General features: G+C 32.9%; 1 protein-coding gene across 1 annotated transcript in view; it reads right to left on the bottom strand.

Moving 5' to 3' along the window:
* The window catches only part of HFM1 (helicase for meiosis 1), a 91111-nt gene that overhangs the window by 31019 nt on the left and 44588 nt on the right, over positions 1 to 15504 (bottom strand). The window contains exons 20-29 of the mRNA XM_045847142.1: positions 13322 to 13413; positions 11829 to 11935; positions 11683 to 11730; positions 8521 to 8618; positions 8309 to 8440; positions 6072 to 6157; positions 5765 to 5848; positions 5485 to 5642; positions 3948 to 4051; positions 3326 to 3472 (exon numbers count right to left, since the gene is read on the bottom strand). Coding sequence (XP_045703098.1) covers positions 3326 to 3472; positions 3948 to 4051; positions 5485 to 5642; positions 5765 to 5848; positions 6072 to 6157; positions 8309 to 8440; positions 8521 to 8618; positions 11683 to 11730; positions 11829 to 11935; positions 13322 to 13413 — 1056 coding nt within the window. The remainder of the gene's footprint in view (positions 1 to 3325; positions 3473 to 3947; positions 4052 to 5484; positions 5643 to 5764; positions 5849 to 6071; positions 6158 to 8308; positions 8441 to 8520; positions 8619 to 11682; positions 11731 to 11828; positions 11936 to 13321; positions 13414 to 15504) is intronic.

Raw genomic sequence — 15504 nt, 5'->3', positions numbered from 1 at the left:
TGCATGCTACTTCTCTCTGTGTCTGTATCTTCATATGGAATTTTTCTCTCTGTTACTATGAATCTTTTCTCTTCTAATACCACCAGTCATATGGGATTAAAGTGGATCTGCATTTTAACCTGATTATATCTGCAAAGATCCTATTTCCAAATAAGTTCACATTCACAGGGACCAAGAATTTGAAGGTCAATGCATGTTTTTGGGGGGACACAATTCAACCCATTCATGATTATTACCTATTTTTATAACCTATATAAATGGAATAATACAATATTATCCTTTCTGTGTCTGGCTTCTTTTGCTGAGCATTATGTTAGAGAAATACATTCATAAAGTTGTGTACAGTTGCAGGTCATTTATTCTCATTACTCTATAGCAGGAGTTTGCAAACTGTGGTCCATAGGCCAGCCACCTTTTTGTAAATAAAGTCTTATTGGAACACAGCTAAGCCCAGTCATCTATACATTGTCTATGGTTGCATTCGAATTACAGAGATAGAGCTGTGTACTTGCAAAGGAGACCATATGGCCTGCAAGCCTAAAATATTTACTATCTGGCCTTTAAGACAAAGTTTGCCAACCCTATAGAATTCTGTCAGGTCCGTATAACACCACTTATTTGTCCACTGAACTACTGATAAGCACTTGGCTGGTTTCTAGTTTAGGGCTAATATGATAGCTGTAGTATGAAAATTCCAATATACGTCTTTTAGTGAGCACACATACACACTTCTGTTGGGCATATACCTAGAAGGGGAATTTGTGGCTCACAGAATATGTTTATGTTAAGCTTTAGTGAATATTGCTGGCTTTCCAAAGTAGTTGCAACAATATCCATTCAGATTAATGCTTGAGAGTAATGGCTGAAGCACAGCCTCATCAATATTTGGTGTTATTTTTCTTTCTTTATTTTCTTTATTTTTGTTAGAGAGAGGAGAAGGGAGGGAAAAAGAGGGATAGGAACATCGATGTGCAAGAGAAACACTAATCAGTTGCTTATCTCATGCCCCCAATGGGGTACCTAGCCCACAACCTAGGCACATGCCCTGACTGGGAATAGAACCTGCAACCTTTTGGTTTGAAGGACAATGCTCAACCCACTGAGCCACACCAGTCAGGTCTGGTATTTTCTTTTCCATTTAAGTTCTTTTGGTGTTTATAAAATGATATCTCATTAATGTTTTTCTTTTTAATTAAACATATTGGGATGACATTGGTTAATAAAAGTGTATAGGTTTCAAATGTACAGTTCTATGATACACCATCTGTATATTGTATTGTGTGCCCACACCCAAAATCAAACCTTCTTCCTATATATTAATTTTTAGTAAATACCCATTCATATGTTCTTGACTATTTGGATAGCCTCCATTTTGAAGGGTCTATTTAATCTTGGTGCCCATTTTCCTAATAACTTCTCTTTTTCAAACATACATAGGAGTTTTTTATATGTTATATATAATAGTTCTTTGCTAGTGTAATAGTTTGCTAAGGCTGCCATAACAAAATACCACAGATAAAGTGGCTCAAGTAACAGAAATTTCTTCCAAGTCTGTGAGCTACAATTCCAAGATCCAGGTGTCAACAGAGATGGTTTCTCTTTCCTTGGCTTACAGATAGTTATCTCCCCTGTGTCTTCACATGGTCTTCCCTCTGTGTTTGTGTCTTAATTTCATATTGGATTAGGGCCCACCCTAATTCTTCATTTTAACTTAATTATCTCTTTAAAGACTCTAAATTCAAATAAGGTCAAATTCTGAGGTAGTAGAGGTTAGGACTTCACCATACAGATTTTGGGAGGACACAATTCAGCCCATAACAGCCAGGTATATGTAGTGCAATTTTTTCTCACATTCTGTGGTTGCCTTTCTCTCTCTTAATGGTATCTTTCAATAAACAGAAGTTCTTACTTTTAACATGGTCAAATGCATCAAATGGTTTTATAATTAGCACTTTTTGTGTTCTGTTTACAAAATCAACATATTCCAAAGTCTTGAAGATCCATTTTCATTTCTAAAGGTTTTATTGCTTTCCTTCCACATTTAAATCAGTCATATATTTGTAAATAACTTTTGTGTAGAGTCTGAGGTCAGGGTCAAGACACAATTTTCATTATGGAATCTACTTCTAGATTCTAACCTATTCTACTGGTTAACATATCTATTCTATGCCCATATCACACTCTCTCAATATCTATTATTTAATAACAAGTCCTGCTATCTAGTTAAGTAAGTTGCCCAGTTATGTTTTCTTCTTCAAGTCTATCTTGACTATTCTTGTTCTTTTGAATTTTTGCGTAAATTTTATAATCAGTATATTGTTTCAAAAAAAAAAAAAACCAACCCTGCTGGTATTGGGTTAAAGCTAAAGATTAATTTGGGGGAGAATTGACATCTTTATAATAGTGAATCTTTTTTTGAACATCGTAAGAATTTTTAAATTTTTTATATATACTTTATTGTTTATGGTATTAACATTTGTCCCATTTTTTCCCCTTTGTCCCCCTCTACCCAGTCCCACCTACTCCCTCAGGCAATCCCACACTGTTGTTCACATCCATGGGTCATGCATATAATATTCTTTGTCTACCCTATTCCCTACGCTGTACTTTACATCCCATGACTATTCTGTAACTATCAATTTGTACTTCTTAATCACTTCACCTTTTTCACCCATCCCCCCCAAAGCCCCTCTCATCTGGCAACTATCAAAACATTCTCTATATCTATGACTCTGTTTCTGTTCTGCTGGTTTATTTTGTTTTGTTTTGATTTTAGAATCAATTGTTGATAGATATGTATTTATTGCCACTTTATTGTTCATATTTTTTATCTTCTTATTAAAGAAGACCCAATGGCATATCACTCAATTTATTATATTTTCCTTAATTTCTCTGCTATAATGATTTTTAGTTTTCATGTAGTGGTTTTGAATATCTTTTTACTGCTATATTACTAGATATTTGAGATTTCTGATGCAATTTTAAATGGTAGTTTTAAAATTACGATTTATATCTTTCTTCTTTTAGGCAGGTATATATAATAATATAATTGATTTTTAAATTGAAACACAATTCATACCATAAAATCCATCCCTTTAAAGTATAGAATTCAGTGTGTTTTAGTATATTCTCAAGGCTGTGCAACTATCACCACACTTTAATTCTAGAACATTGTCATCACCACAAAAAGAAATCACATAACCTATTAGTAGTGGCCCCTTATTTTTTCCTATCCATGCTCCCTGGCAATCACTAATCTACACACACACTCTTCTGCAGCCATATCTTTGCTTTAATGCAAAACAGGAATATAATAGCTATTTACCTTTATTGGGTTCTGCTACAGTAGATCTATCTGAATGCTTAGAATGGGAAATCTCTGTTTCTGATTTTTTTTGCATAATTATTTCATTTCCAAACCTCTTGGGTCCTAAGTAAAAGACTGTGAATTTCTTCTGAATATCAAGTCCAACTAGAAAAAGGAAAAAAAGCATATAAGTGCTTATTTAAATAATAGAAATCCATATATGAGACCATTTATTTGTTTTTATATCTCTTGTATTTTTGTAGCTTTTAAACTAAAAGAACTGATAAGCCTAGGAAATAAAAATGCACAGGAAAAAGTTTAAAAATAGAAGTTTATGTATCAGAATAAAAATAAAAATCAATGTTCCCACGATAATTGATATTTATCTTGGAAAATAAAATATGTGTAAATAAACAGATAAAATTTTAATTTTGCTATCTTAGTCCATGCTATCTTTTACATATATAAACTTACATGAAATTTCCTTTAAAATGATACATATTATTTAAATCAAATATTTTATACATCATTTGCATATATTGTTTTGTTTCAGCATAAAGTAAATAATTTTAATGATATCTAATATTTAAATGATATCATATTCTTAACATTCATATCTTCATTACTTCAATGAACTTACCATATTCAGAACTAATTAGATTTATGCTAAGTTCTTCAGATTTAAGAGCTCTCTTAACATCAATCTTTTTAGCCCAACTTCCAGCTTTTAGCAAAACAGAATCTCTGAAAAAAAGTAATTTAATTAATGATCTAAACACTAAATTAAATAATATATTAATTTTCAAGAGCTGATCGATCCTAAGATACAACCAGTCTGGTAGTAAACTGAAGTCTTGAAAGTTACTTTCCCCAGATTCTTAGAAGAGGAAATGGAGTGTCAATACAACTACCATGACCTTAATTTTCTTAAGTACAGATGATTCCAAGTTGCATTTGGAATCAGGCCTGCTTGAATATATAGTTGCTATCAATAACCCATGAACTTCCCTCTAAATCATTATCACTTTAAAATAGCTATACATAAATTACATGACTTTGTGAGAACAGCATCAATATCTTTATCTTTAAAATTCACATAAAATAATTTGTATCTAATAACATCACAAACAAAAACCAGCTTTGCAATTAAGCTTATTTTAGTCTCATATAATTGAGGCTGTCATTAGATTTCATTGTCACAGAGAATAAAGATTTGTACAATGACATATTCTCTGTAAGTGAGCCATGCCTAGTTGTAGGAGAGTAATTACCAGTGAAAGGGATATCCTATCAGTCACTGACGTCCCTTTAGGGACCTTGCATGGGACATTTTAAGGAAGGTATCTTCCAGTATACTGGCAACAATTAGGAGACTCCCATTTCAGAGTCACTGCCATTTCTGAATTTACAACTATATACAGTAATATGATTGGAGAAGCATAGGCTGTGGAGTCAGAATGCTTGGGTTCAAATCTAGAGTTTAAACTACTCATTTGACTGTGCACGAACTGTTTAAACTCTCTTGGTCCCTATTTCTTCCTCTACAAAATGTAATAATAATAATAGCACTTGTCTTCCACAAGATTAAACAATTAAATATCTGAAACCTATTAAGTGTTCAAAAAATATTTGCTATAAATGATATCCTTAGAGTTTTCTGACATCTTGGAGAAAACAATAGCATTAAAAAAAAATCTCAGGTAAAAATTATATAATGGCATGCTAGAGAATTAGGTATAAGGGAAGTACCTCCTTTATATATTAGATCTGGTTGGCTGGCTCCTACAATGGAACTATAGTAGTTTGTTAGATTTAAATTTGGAAATAGAAGATATATTTTGTGGTGAGTGGTAAGGTCAGGGATGACAGGAGAGAAGTAACAAGTAAGTTCAGCAACAGTGGACTATATAACTATTCCTAAAGGTCATCTATTCACTTGTTTCAAACCATGGTAATAGATTTTATAGTTTATTTATTATATTACTAAATATAATAATCTAAAACAACAGACCCAATGGTAATATCTTCTTTACTAGACAGAGAAATTACCCCACTGCAGTGTAAGGATAATGTAATTTAATTGATCACTGTGATTGTATTGCTTTTTCACCTCAGTGGAAATTTTCTTTTATTATATATGCTTAGAAATAAAATCAAATAGAAATTGTTACACTTACATAATTTTGTGCTTAAAAACCAGTTGATTATCTGCATCACCTATGATTAAGGTAACATAGTGAGAGTCTGGTGCTGTTCTTTTAGTTTGTAGCTGTTCGAAGTTTCTTAATATAATGGTCACTAATATTTCCGCCACAGTATCACTATATCTTGCAATCTTTAAAAGAGGATAGGCATAAAGCGTGTTAAAAATAACTTTACTGCTCATACTCAGCTCCAAATCAGCTATGAGTAGCATTATTCCTGAAAAGACAAAGTATCTAAAAACAAATTATTTACCTGCTCTACTTCAAGTTCATATTTTGGAAGATACATCACCGTTTCTTTTATCTGAGTTCCAAAGGGGGGATGTCTATTTAAAATCTAAAAACATTTATATCATTATATTCTTACCACAACACTAAAAATTCTTTTAATAGAATACTTTTTATAGTCAATATTTTTAATAAGGCTTATTACTTAAAGCCTTAGGTTAATATGACTATGAGAAGGAAAATACATTTTCACTGAAATAAAGTTATAAAAGTTAAGCTTTAGAATTCACATAAAATACAAGTAACATTAGGAGTAAGTGAACATTAAATACCAGTTCAAGTTCTCTTGCATCTGTTTCTTCTATTTTTTTAAAGGAACTCAAACCTGCGTTAACCATTGCATTTGACAATGTTATACCTGTGGAAAATTAATCAAATAGCAGTTTTTAAACAACGCATTTTAAACTAAAGCTACACTTAAGTATTTAACTGTATTAGTAAAAAAAAATTACAGACCCAGGCTAATAACTAATTTTTTTAAGTTTTTTTTTAATGTTTTCAGTTAGGTTAGTTGGGCTGTGACATTACACAGTTATTTGTATTTGCTTGCTTTACAAAAGAAAGAGGAACTCTTTGGTGTACATGGCAACTTGGTCCTTAGTTTTATCATATGTTATCCATAGAATAAGTACCAAGAGACATCTATTATTATACTGATATTTGAAAAAGGTAACATGATTCAGGAATGAGAATATTGCTTTATGAAGGTATGGCATTCTGAGCACTTCTTGGAGTTCTCTGTCTGTGCCTAAATCAGATAATTTTTCTCTTCAGCCTAAAATTTCCAATGCTTATCCACTGAAAGGACTGAATTTAGACAACTTCCTTACTATGGCCAAACTCCCTTACCTACATGATTTGACCACAGCCTACTTCTCCCATCTAATTTCCTACCATTCTCCTTTTGCTGAATATTGTCCAGTCACACTACTTTATTACTTAAATATCTCAAGTTCACATCTATCTTTTGACCTTTTTTATATTTTTAAAAACTAAAATTTAAAATTCTTACACTCATGAATGAATTTTAAAAAATCCTCAAAGAGAAGATATTGTCAAAAATATAAAATACCAAAATATTAACACTCTGTCTAGGCACATATATTACTGGTGATGGTATGGCACTCCTACTTCCTAACTCATATCCTTATTCTTTCTTGGGAATTTCTCTTACTAATTCTTAAAACACAACTCCTAGTATTCATACTTCTTTAATGTTCATTTCCATTTTCTCTCAAAACGTCTCCTGAATTTTTTTAGTTTATAATCATGGTTAAAAATCAACGTATATTCTTTATTTCTTTCTTGATGTTCTATGAGAACCTAGATTTGCCTTTTTGTTTGGATTATCTCACTTTTCTATGATTAAATGTGGGAAACAGTGTTCAATAATTTGGAAGGTACAGATACCTAGATTGTCAATACTCTAAAGTCAGGCAGAAAAACTGGCTTTTTCAAGTAAAATGAAACTTTTATTAGTGACCATTTAATCTAATTTTAATTTTTTCTGTAAATTGCTATTTCCTAAATGTTGTATGGAAGCTCCTTCACAATTCAGAACTCTTGTCTTTGTGGGATGTGTGTGGCATGTGGTTTGCTTCTGTAGGAAGATGACCCTTTACATCAGGAATCTCTCCTCCAACCTGACCTTACTTTCACTAGCCAGACCCCACCTTCACTCCAGCTCCCAGGACTGGTCAGCATTCTTCCACCAACTAATTTCAAACTTCAAGAAAATAAAAAGTAGATCTCTGTTCTAAGCCTTAGAACAAAGGTTTAGTATTCCTTAGAAACTAAGGAATAAGAAAACAATCTCTAATGACCCCTTAAGTGATTTTTTAATATCTCCAAGATGCATATAAAATTGTAAAATTAACAAGACTGTCAGTCATGGGATAACAACTCTCAAGTTCTATCTAAAGAGGAGGAGGGTCACAAAGCCAAAGACACCAAACTGGAAAACTCCAGAGTGCTTTAGTCATTTCTCAGTCTTTATAAATGGCACACTCTAGAGTTTTTCAGTTCATAACCTGAACTAGACCCCAATAGGCAGGAAACAGGCATAATTTTTTTCCTGCAAAATCTCTGTGAAGATCAGTACTAATATCATCCTGTTATTAAAAAAACAAAGTTAAGATATAAATAAGTGGCATAATTTTCTGTAGTAAATTAAAAATGACCAGGACTATTAGCTCTGTATCTTGTCATTGAGATCAAAACAAAATAGTCATAAAAGTGGGAGAGCAACACTTAGTTACCTAGGTACTAAAACAAAATTTCACTCTTGGTTTGAAAACAAATGAAAATAAGAGCATTAATTCTTACTAAGTTTCCCAATTAATTTCAAATGGAATCATTTGAAATCAGTTAAGCACAGCATCTCAGTTAGTCCTGCTAAGATGGTGCTTCCTTATAGGTCTATAATCATCACAGAATTATGTTTCCTAACAGTATAATACAAAATAAATTGCAGACATTGACAAATTGCCTGCCTGTGTTCAGTACCTACCAATTTTTTCCAGCTGTTTGGACACGTGCAGAGAATTTTCCCAAAGTTTACATCTAAAACATTTAGTTAAAATCAAACTGTTCAATAGTACAGCAAACTTCTTTTCTTGAAGAGCCACAAACTCTGACAGCCCTAAAAAAAGTATCCAATATTAAATCTCGTATACTAGGTTTACTAAAAAAATACCAAAATACATTAATCCTGTAACATACATCTTGTAATCCGTGAGCCACTTCTGAAGATCTTCGCAGTATCTTGTGTCAAAGCAAAGTCTTGTATGGGAATGCATCCTAACTGAGCCTGAATAAGACTGGTGGAAAAAAGAAATTTCATTATTTTCTTTTAAAAATTATCATCTTAATATTATTTGACATCACTGATTGAAGTTTCTCTTCTTAAAATTCCTCTCTGCCTCAATTTCTTTGACACTAACTACATGATTCTGTATCTTATATCATTATTGTTGCAAGTCATTTTTTACTTCCTTTTCCCAATCTCCAGAAGTCCAGTTCTCATTTCTCTACTCTTCTTTATTCACCTCTCTTTCGCTCATAAATTTTATTTCTTTTCAAGACTTTCATTATAATCTCTAGATTGATACATTTCCAGTGCTTACACGGCACTCTCACTTAGACTTTTTTTAAAACTTTGAGAGTATGTTTATTAAAGCAGGGAATAGTGAAACAAAGGAAAGGCTAAGGATAGGATAAGCAGCAGGAGAGAGCCTAGGCAGGACTGCTTTCACTCTCTAAAAACATTATAGGAAAGATGTGAGCTAAGGCAGGGCTGCAGCTAGCTCACTGAAATGTCAGAGAAAAGGGAGCCTTGAGGACACATTCAGGGCACTAGTCCAGAACAACCTGCTGCTGCCTGCCGCTCCCCTGGTTGCAAGTCTTATGGGGATCCCTAGAGTTTAAAAGAAAGTTCACATCCAATAAAGCAGTGAGTGTGCTCCAGAAAGAGCCTACTAGACTATTCTTAAAACCTCAGCACATCTAAAATTTTTGTCATATTCTCTTATAATACAGTTTTGTCCTTGGGTTTAATTATATGTAAGTATTATAGAAAAACCATATAATCTGTATAATCAACAAATATTTATTAAGTGCCTATGAGTAATAAGCATAAGTTAAAACTGGATAAAAGTTATATTCCATTCTGTATAAACCCAATTATGTATATTCCCCTCTAATTTTAAAAATATAACTCTTTACTTTTTAGATTACCAAAAGTTCAAAAATACAAAACAAGTATTGGGAAGATGTATGAAAATAGTCACTCTTTTTGCATTGTGGATAGAAACTATTAGACAAACTTTTTCAAAGGCAATTTGGCATTATACATTAAATCTTTTAATGTTTTTACCCTTTCACCCAGAAATCCTTGAAAAATGTGGTATAAATACAAGAAAGTTTATTTCAGCACCATTTAACTAGCAAAAAATTGTAAACCATCTAATCCTTCATCAATACAAATTACAATATATTCATACTGTAGAAAGCATTGCTATTAAAATATATTGCTATTAGAATTAAATGAGGTTGATATGTGTATGTAATAATGCAGAAAAATCATGACATATCCTCAGAGCAATAATTACAGTATGAGCTTGCTTACACAGTAGACATTACATATGTTTATTAGCATACCTGTATGTACTAACATAAACTGAAAGGAAATAAGTAGAAAAAATTCAGACCAAACTACTGATATTATTATTTCCAGGGAAGAAATACAGAGGATCAAGAGTAACCTTAGTTTTTGCTCTATAAATTTTACTTTTGATTTTTTAAAAATGAATCCATGCCTTACTTATATAATATAAAACAAGAAACTAATGAATAAAAAAAGAAGTCACTGATTCGGAAATATATCCTACAAGTCAAAGAAAAACAGCTAGTGCTGAAGGCAAAACACCTGGAATTAAAGTTATGAAAAAAAAATAGCCTTAAACTAAAGGGCAGGAACTTCAAGACTAAAAATGTTAGATTAAAAAGATTAACATCTGAAATTCAGCAAAGTAACAGGGATATGAGGGAGACATAAAGGTGGTAAATATCAGCTAACATCACCCACCAAAAGACTACATTCTGGATTAACAAAGACCCCACACACATTCTCTCTCCCTAGCCAAATAGATGCATAAAGGTGGGAAATAATAATGGAAAACAAAATTATGACATGTATAAATCCAGAAGGATGTATGACCCAATTTAAGGCAAAATAAATGAAAGTATTAAAATTGCAAATGGGGAGGGGAGTTCTCAAGAAAATGCATGTGGGAAAACACTGATTTGACTCAATAGTTGATTCAACAGAACATATCAGAAAAACAAACAAACACACATTGAGTCCAATAGATCTAGGTTCTAGTTCTAGCTCATTCCCCAGTATAGCAGCATAATGTTGTGCAAGTCACAACTCCTCTGGACATCACTTACTTCACTTGTAAAACAAAATGATTAGGCTTATAATGATCTTTAAGGAGCTGGAATTTCTAGAGAAATATAGCTAAGAAGCAGAACATTAACTTCGGCTGTCCAATCTATAGGTTGGCCTGATGAGTTATACACAACAATAAGAAGTTTGTTTCTGAGACATCAAGGCACTTGGGAGATAAAAGTCAATGAGATGGCAGGAAGTATCCCAGAGATGAAGTGACCTCCTCTATCTAGGGAGGGAAAAAAATTCTTTGGCTAACTGGTTTAATTGAAAACATAAAACAATCATTTTACCTGAAATTGCATTATCTAAATCAAAAGGTTTAACACTAAGATCTAGATACTGAGAACACTGAGAACTTGGCACAATTTACCGTTGCGTTTGTGATCGCAAACCTGGTCAAAGTCACTACAAGTTACAATGTAACCTGTTTACTCTTCCAATTACTGTGCCTTTATATAAACTTCCCATTCGTGGCCCAATATTCATCCTACTGTCATATACGCATTCCATTACCCATGCTTTTGCTTTTACTATTTTTTGTCTCTCAGAATGCCACTATCATTCAACAGATATTTAGTACATGTGTTTTCAGACTGTCAATTATTTTTATATGCATGGTTCTCATTCAAGCTAACTTGAAATCTCCTGATGAAAAACATATCTTCTTTCTACCATTTACATGGACTCAACAGAACACTCTCTTATTGTCTGTTGGTTTAAAAAAAATTCACAAATCATCTATTTGAATTAAAGTCTGAGCTTTTAGAAATTAATTTCACATCTACATTCAGACTCACTTTTATACAATTATGTTATTTTTTTGTATGAAGAAAAAATTTTGAAAGAGTTTTAAAACTATTAAAAAACCTTCATAAATATGAATCATGAATAGGTAGTCAGTATTTTAAGACACACTGAATTATCTTTACCAATTTACTTTCATTTCTCTTGTTTTAATTCTTCCTTCCATAGGAAATCTGTAAATAAAACCACAAGAGAAAACTTTTATTATTATTAGTTACTTTAACTAAATAAAACCTTTTAAAATTATTTAAAATATATTTAATTTCTGTACCTGATAGTTGTTTGACTTGGATTTTTGTTCAAATTATTCAGAGTTTTCTTTTCATTTATCCTAGATTGTACATCTAGAAATTCCTTGCAGCTGGCTATCATTGTGACCTATAAAATTTCAGCATTTGTCCATTTAATTATGCCCATTCTTTACTCCTTTCCTCTCATTCACTTCCTCTGCATTTATTTATTTTTCATGTTTCCTTAGAACAACCCAATTTTATCATTTGGCATTTCGAGTCAAAAATTTGCTTTATACATTTTGCTTCTTTGAGGATTCATTCATTCATTCACTCATTCATTTACTAACAAATGTTTACAAACACTTGTTATATGCCAGACATTATGCTAGACACTGGAACCAAGACTGCAAAGATTAACTAGATAAAATTTAAAATATTCATCCTAGTATCTACTACATAGTAAGCCCTCAATAAATGTAGCTCCTGATACCACCACTATTAATACTATTACATTATTATTCACCTCTCTATGGTTTGCAAATCATTATCTCTATTGAGGCTAACTTTGTAAGGGAAAGAGTGCTTTAAATATTACAGTTCTGCCAGATGACTTTGAGCAAAGTACTCTCTGCTCTAGTTTCTCTGTAAAATGAAGCTAATACCTATTCTAATTCTCTTACACGTGTATTGAACTCAAAATCAGATGCATTACTGTTAACATTAGGGATTTTTCTACTCTTGGTTTCTTCTTAGTTAAAAATAATTTAATAGGTAAAAAAGCCTACTTTTCACCAAGTTTGTGCAATTTTTGGTGTAATAATCTTACCAAAATAGTCTACTTAGGTATTTTAAATAAAAATGAATGGCTTAAATTTAAGAATAAATATAAATACCTTATCTCACAGTTATGTCCCCAGTAAAGGGAAAAAGCACCAATACAGTTACCAGGTACCAACCACATGACTATGGTTCTATTCACTGCTGTAGCTGCAAAGTTACCACCATCGTTCATTATCTTAGTATAACCTGTTTTTTTTTTCATTTTCTTCACAGTCAGTTATTTTTTTCTGGTCTGTCACCAATGCCATTCTATTTCTGTTATTATTATTCTGTTGCAAAAGGCTTAGCGAAGAATTGCAAGTATGTGGCACATGTGTCCCTCATTGTTCGTCACTCATGGCACTTTCCTAATATATCATGCCACATCATTTCTCAACATATTATACTTGGTAGTCACTACCAAGGTAATTGGCATTTTCTTGTAAGTTGAAAGGTAGTTGCCAGTCCTACTTTGCATATCTATATAACCTCATAGAGAGATACAACTGAAAATATATTCTAAGGAGTAATACTATTGCATATTGCATGATCAGATGTATATAAGGAGGAAGAAGACATAAGCACTATAAGAAATGCCTTCTTTTCTGCTCATTCATTCTTAAATTACATGAGATACACAAATTAGTTGTTTCCCCAATATTATTCTATACTATATCATTATGTAATTATTTTCTGGTGAAGATTAATTTACCAAATCCAATAAAGTTTCTTTTCCACTGATTGTACAAAATTTCTTCACTGTTTCAAATGTAATATAATACCAAGCCATCAACCTTCCTGTCTCTGTGGGAAAAGATGGAAAATAAACATTCATCTCATCCGCTGAAACAACTTGCTTCTTCATGAGTTTAACATAGTTTTCTTTTTTAAAAAAATTACTTGATTGTTATTCATGTACAGTTGTCTGCATTTACCCCCCTCCACTTTTCCCCACCCCAGCCATCCCCACCTCCCCCGCCCCCCGCTTCCATCTCCCCTTGGTTTTGTCCACGTGTCCTTTATAGTTGTTCCTGAAAACCTTTCCTCCCTCCCGCCCCCATTATCCCCTCCCACCTCCCCTCTGGCTACTGTCAGACTGTTCTTAATTTCAATGTCTCCGGTTATATTTTGCTTACTTGTTTGTTTTGTTGATTAGGTTCCACTTAAAGGTGAGATTATATGGTATTTGTCCCACACTGCCTGGCTAATTTCATTTAGCATAATGGTCTCCAGTTCCATCCATGCTGTCACAAAGGGAAGGAGCTCCTTCTTTCTGCTGTGTAGTATTCCATTTTGTAAATGTACCAGTTTTTTGATCCATTCATTTACTGATGGGCACTAGGTTGCTTCCAGCACTTGGCTATTATAAATTGTGCTGCTATGAACATTGGGGTGCATAGATTCTTTTGGATTGGCGTTTCAGGATTTTTAGGGTATAGTTCCAGCAGTGGAACTGCTGGGTCAAAGGCAGTTCCATTTTCAGTTTTCTGAGAAAATTCCATATTGTTTTCTATAGTGGCTGAACCAGTCTGCATTCCCACCAACTGTGCACTAGGGTTCCCTTTTCTCCACATTCTCTCCAACCCTTGTTTATTGATTTTTTTTTATGATGGCTGTTCTCACCAGTGTGAAGTGATATCTCATTGTGGTTTTAATTTGCATCTCTCTGATGGCTAGTGATGCTGAGTATATTTTCATATGTCTCTGGGCCCTTGGTATGTCCCCCTTGGAGAAGTGTCTGTTCAAGTTTTTTGCCCACTTTTTAATTGGGATTAACAAGCTTTTCTTTAACATCTATTCTGTGCTCACAATGACATCAGGGACAAAAGACACATCAGAAAATCTAGAAGACAGAGTCTCTGAACTTATAGGTTGGCTAGGGAGATAACCAGATGCAAAATAACAGGACTATAGAACAAAGTCTAGTTAATGATAATATTTTTACATATACCAACTTAAATACAGAGGAAATTAAACCTAAGAGAATGGTCAGTGTGGGATGGCCTAGTAGAGGTAATGGGTCTTGAGCAGGATTTAAAAGTAACTGATATGTCTTGGTAGAAAGAAAATAAAACCACTATGACCTCAGGAAAAATCAAGACTTGCTTATCAAAAGAGTAAAGTTAAAAAGACTATCATTATGAGAGATATGGCTTGATAAACATAGGCTTGATCATATGCAGGTTACTTTACCAGCTTCTTAATGTAAGGTGAGAATAACAGAAACACATATCTCATATGTTTATTGTAAAGATTAAATGCAATAACACATCTAAAGTATTTAGTACAGTGTCTAACATTCAGTGTTGCCTACTTCTATTAACAAAACATGATGAATGATAGACTACAGAGGCCCTGAAAGAGCCTTGAAATGCTATTAAAGGAGTTTACATTTTGGATTTGATTTGTAAAATAAAAGAATGACTTAAAATTCTTTAGCAATATTTTAAGTAAATTGGAGTTGGAATACAAATTGTTTTAGAAACAGAACACTGGGTTGGGTAGGGGTATGAGTAAAGTGGGGGTAAGTAAATGAAATTCATTTAACAGGTTACTGGTTTCAATTACAAGTTGTCAAAAACATTAGAAAGAATTTCAAGTCTTGTGAAGCAGAAAACGGGTGGGAAGAAGAAAATGGCATACTGCTTGCTTCTCAAGGAAAGGGCTAACATTTATGTATGTACTACAGGTTTTGCTGAAGGAAAGAATTTGACAGTCTATCAGACTTAGATAATTCCATGGTACAGAAGACAGAACTAAGAATCAGAAATAAAGAACTAGCAAGGCTAGCTTAAAAGCCACTTTCTCAATTAGGAGGCTGGTGAATACATTCAGCCAAAATGTGAGTAATTCAGTGGTTCATAAAATGGAGCTTCTGAGTACAGTGTGTGAGAT

Source organism: Phyllostomus hastatus, unplaced genomic scaffold, assembly GCF_019186645.2.
Source record: "Phyllostomus hastatus isolate PE091 unplaced genomic scaffold, TTU_PhHast_1.1 phas_contig_524, whole genome shotgun sequence".
Taxonomy (NCBI): domain Eukaryota; kingdom Metazoa; phylum Chordata; class Mammalia; order Chiroptera; family Phyllostomidae; genus Phyllostomus; species Phyllostomus hastatus.
This window is presented reverse-complemented; position numbering and strand designations above follow the sequence as displayed.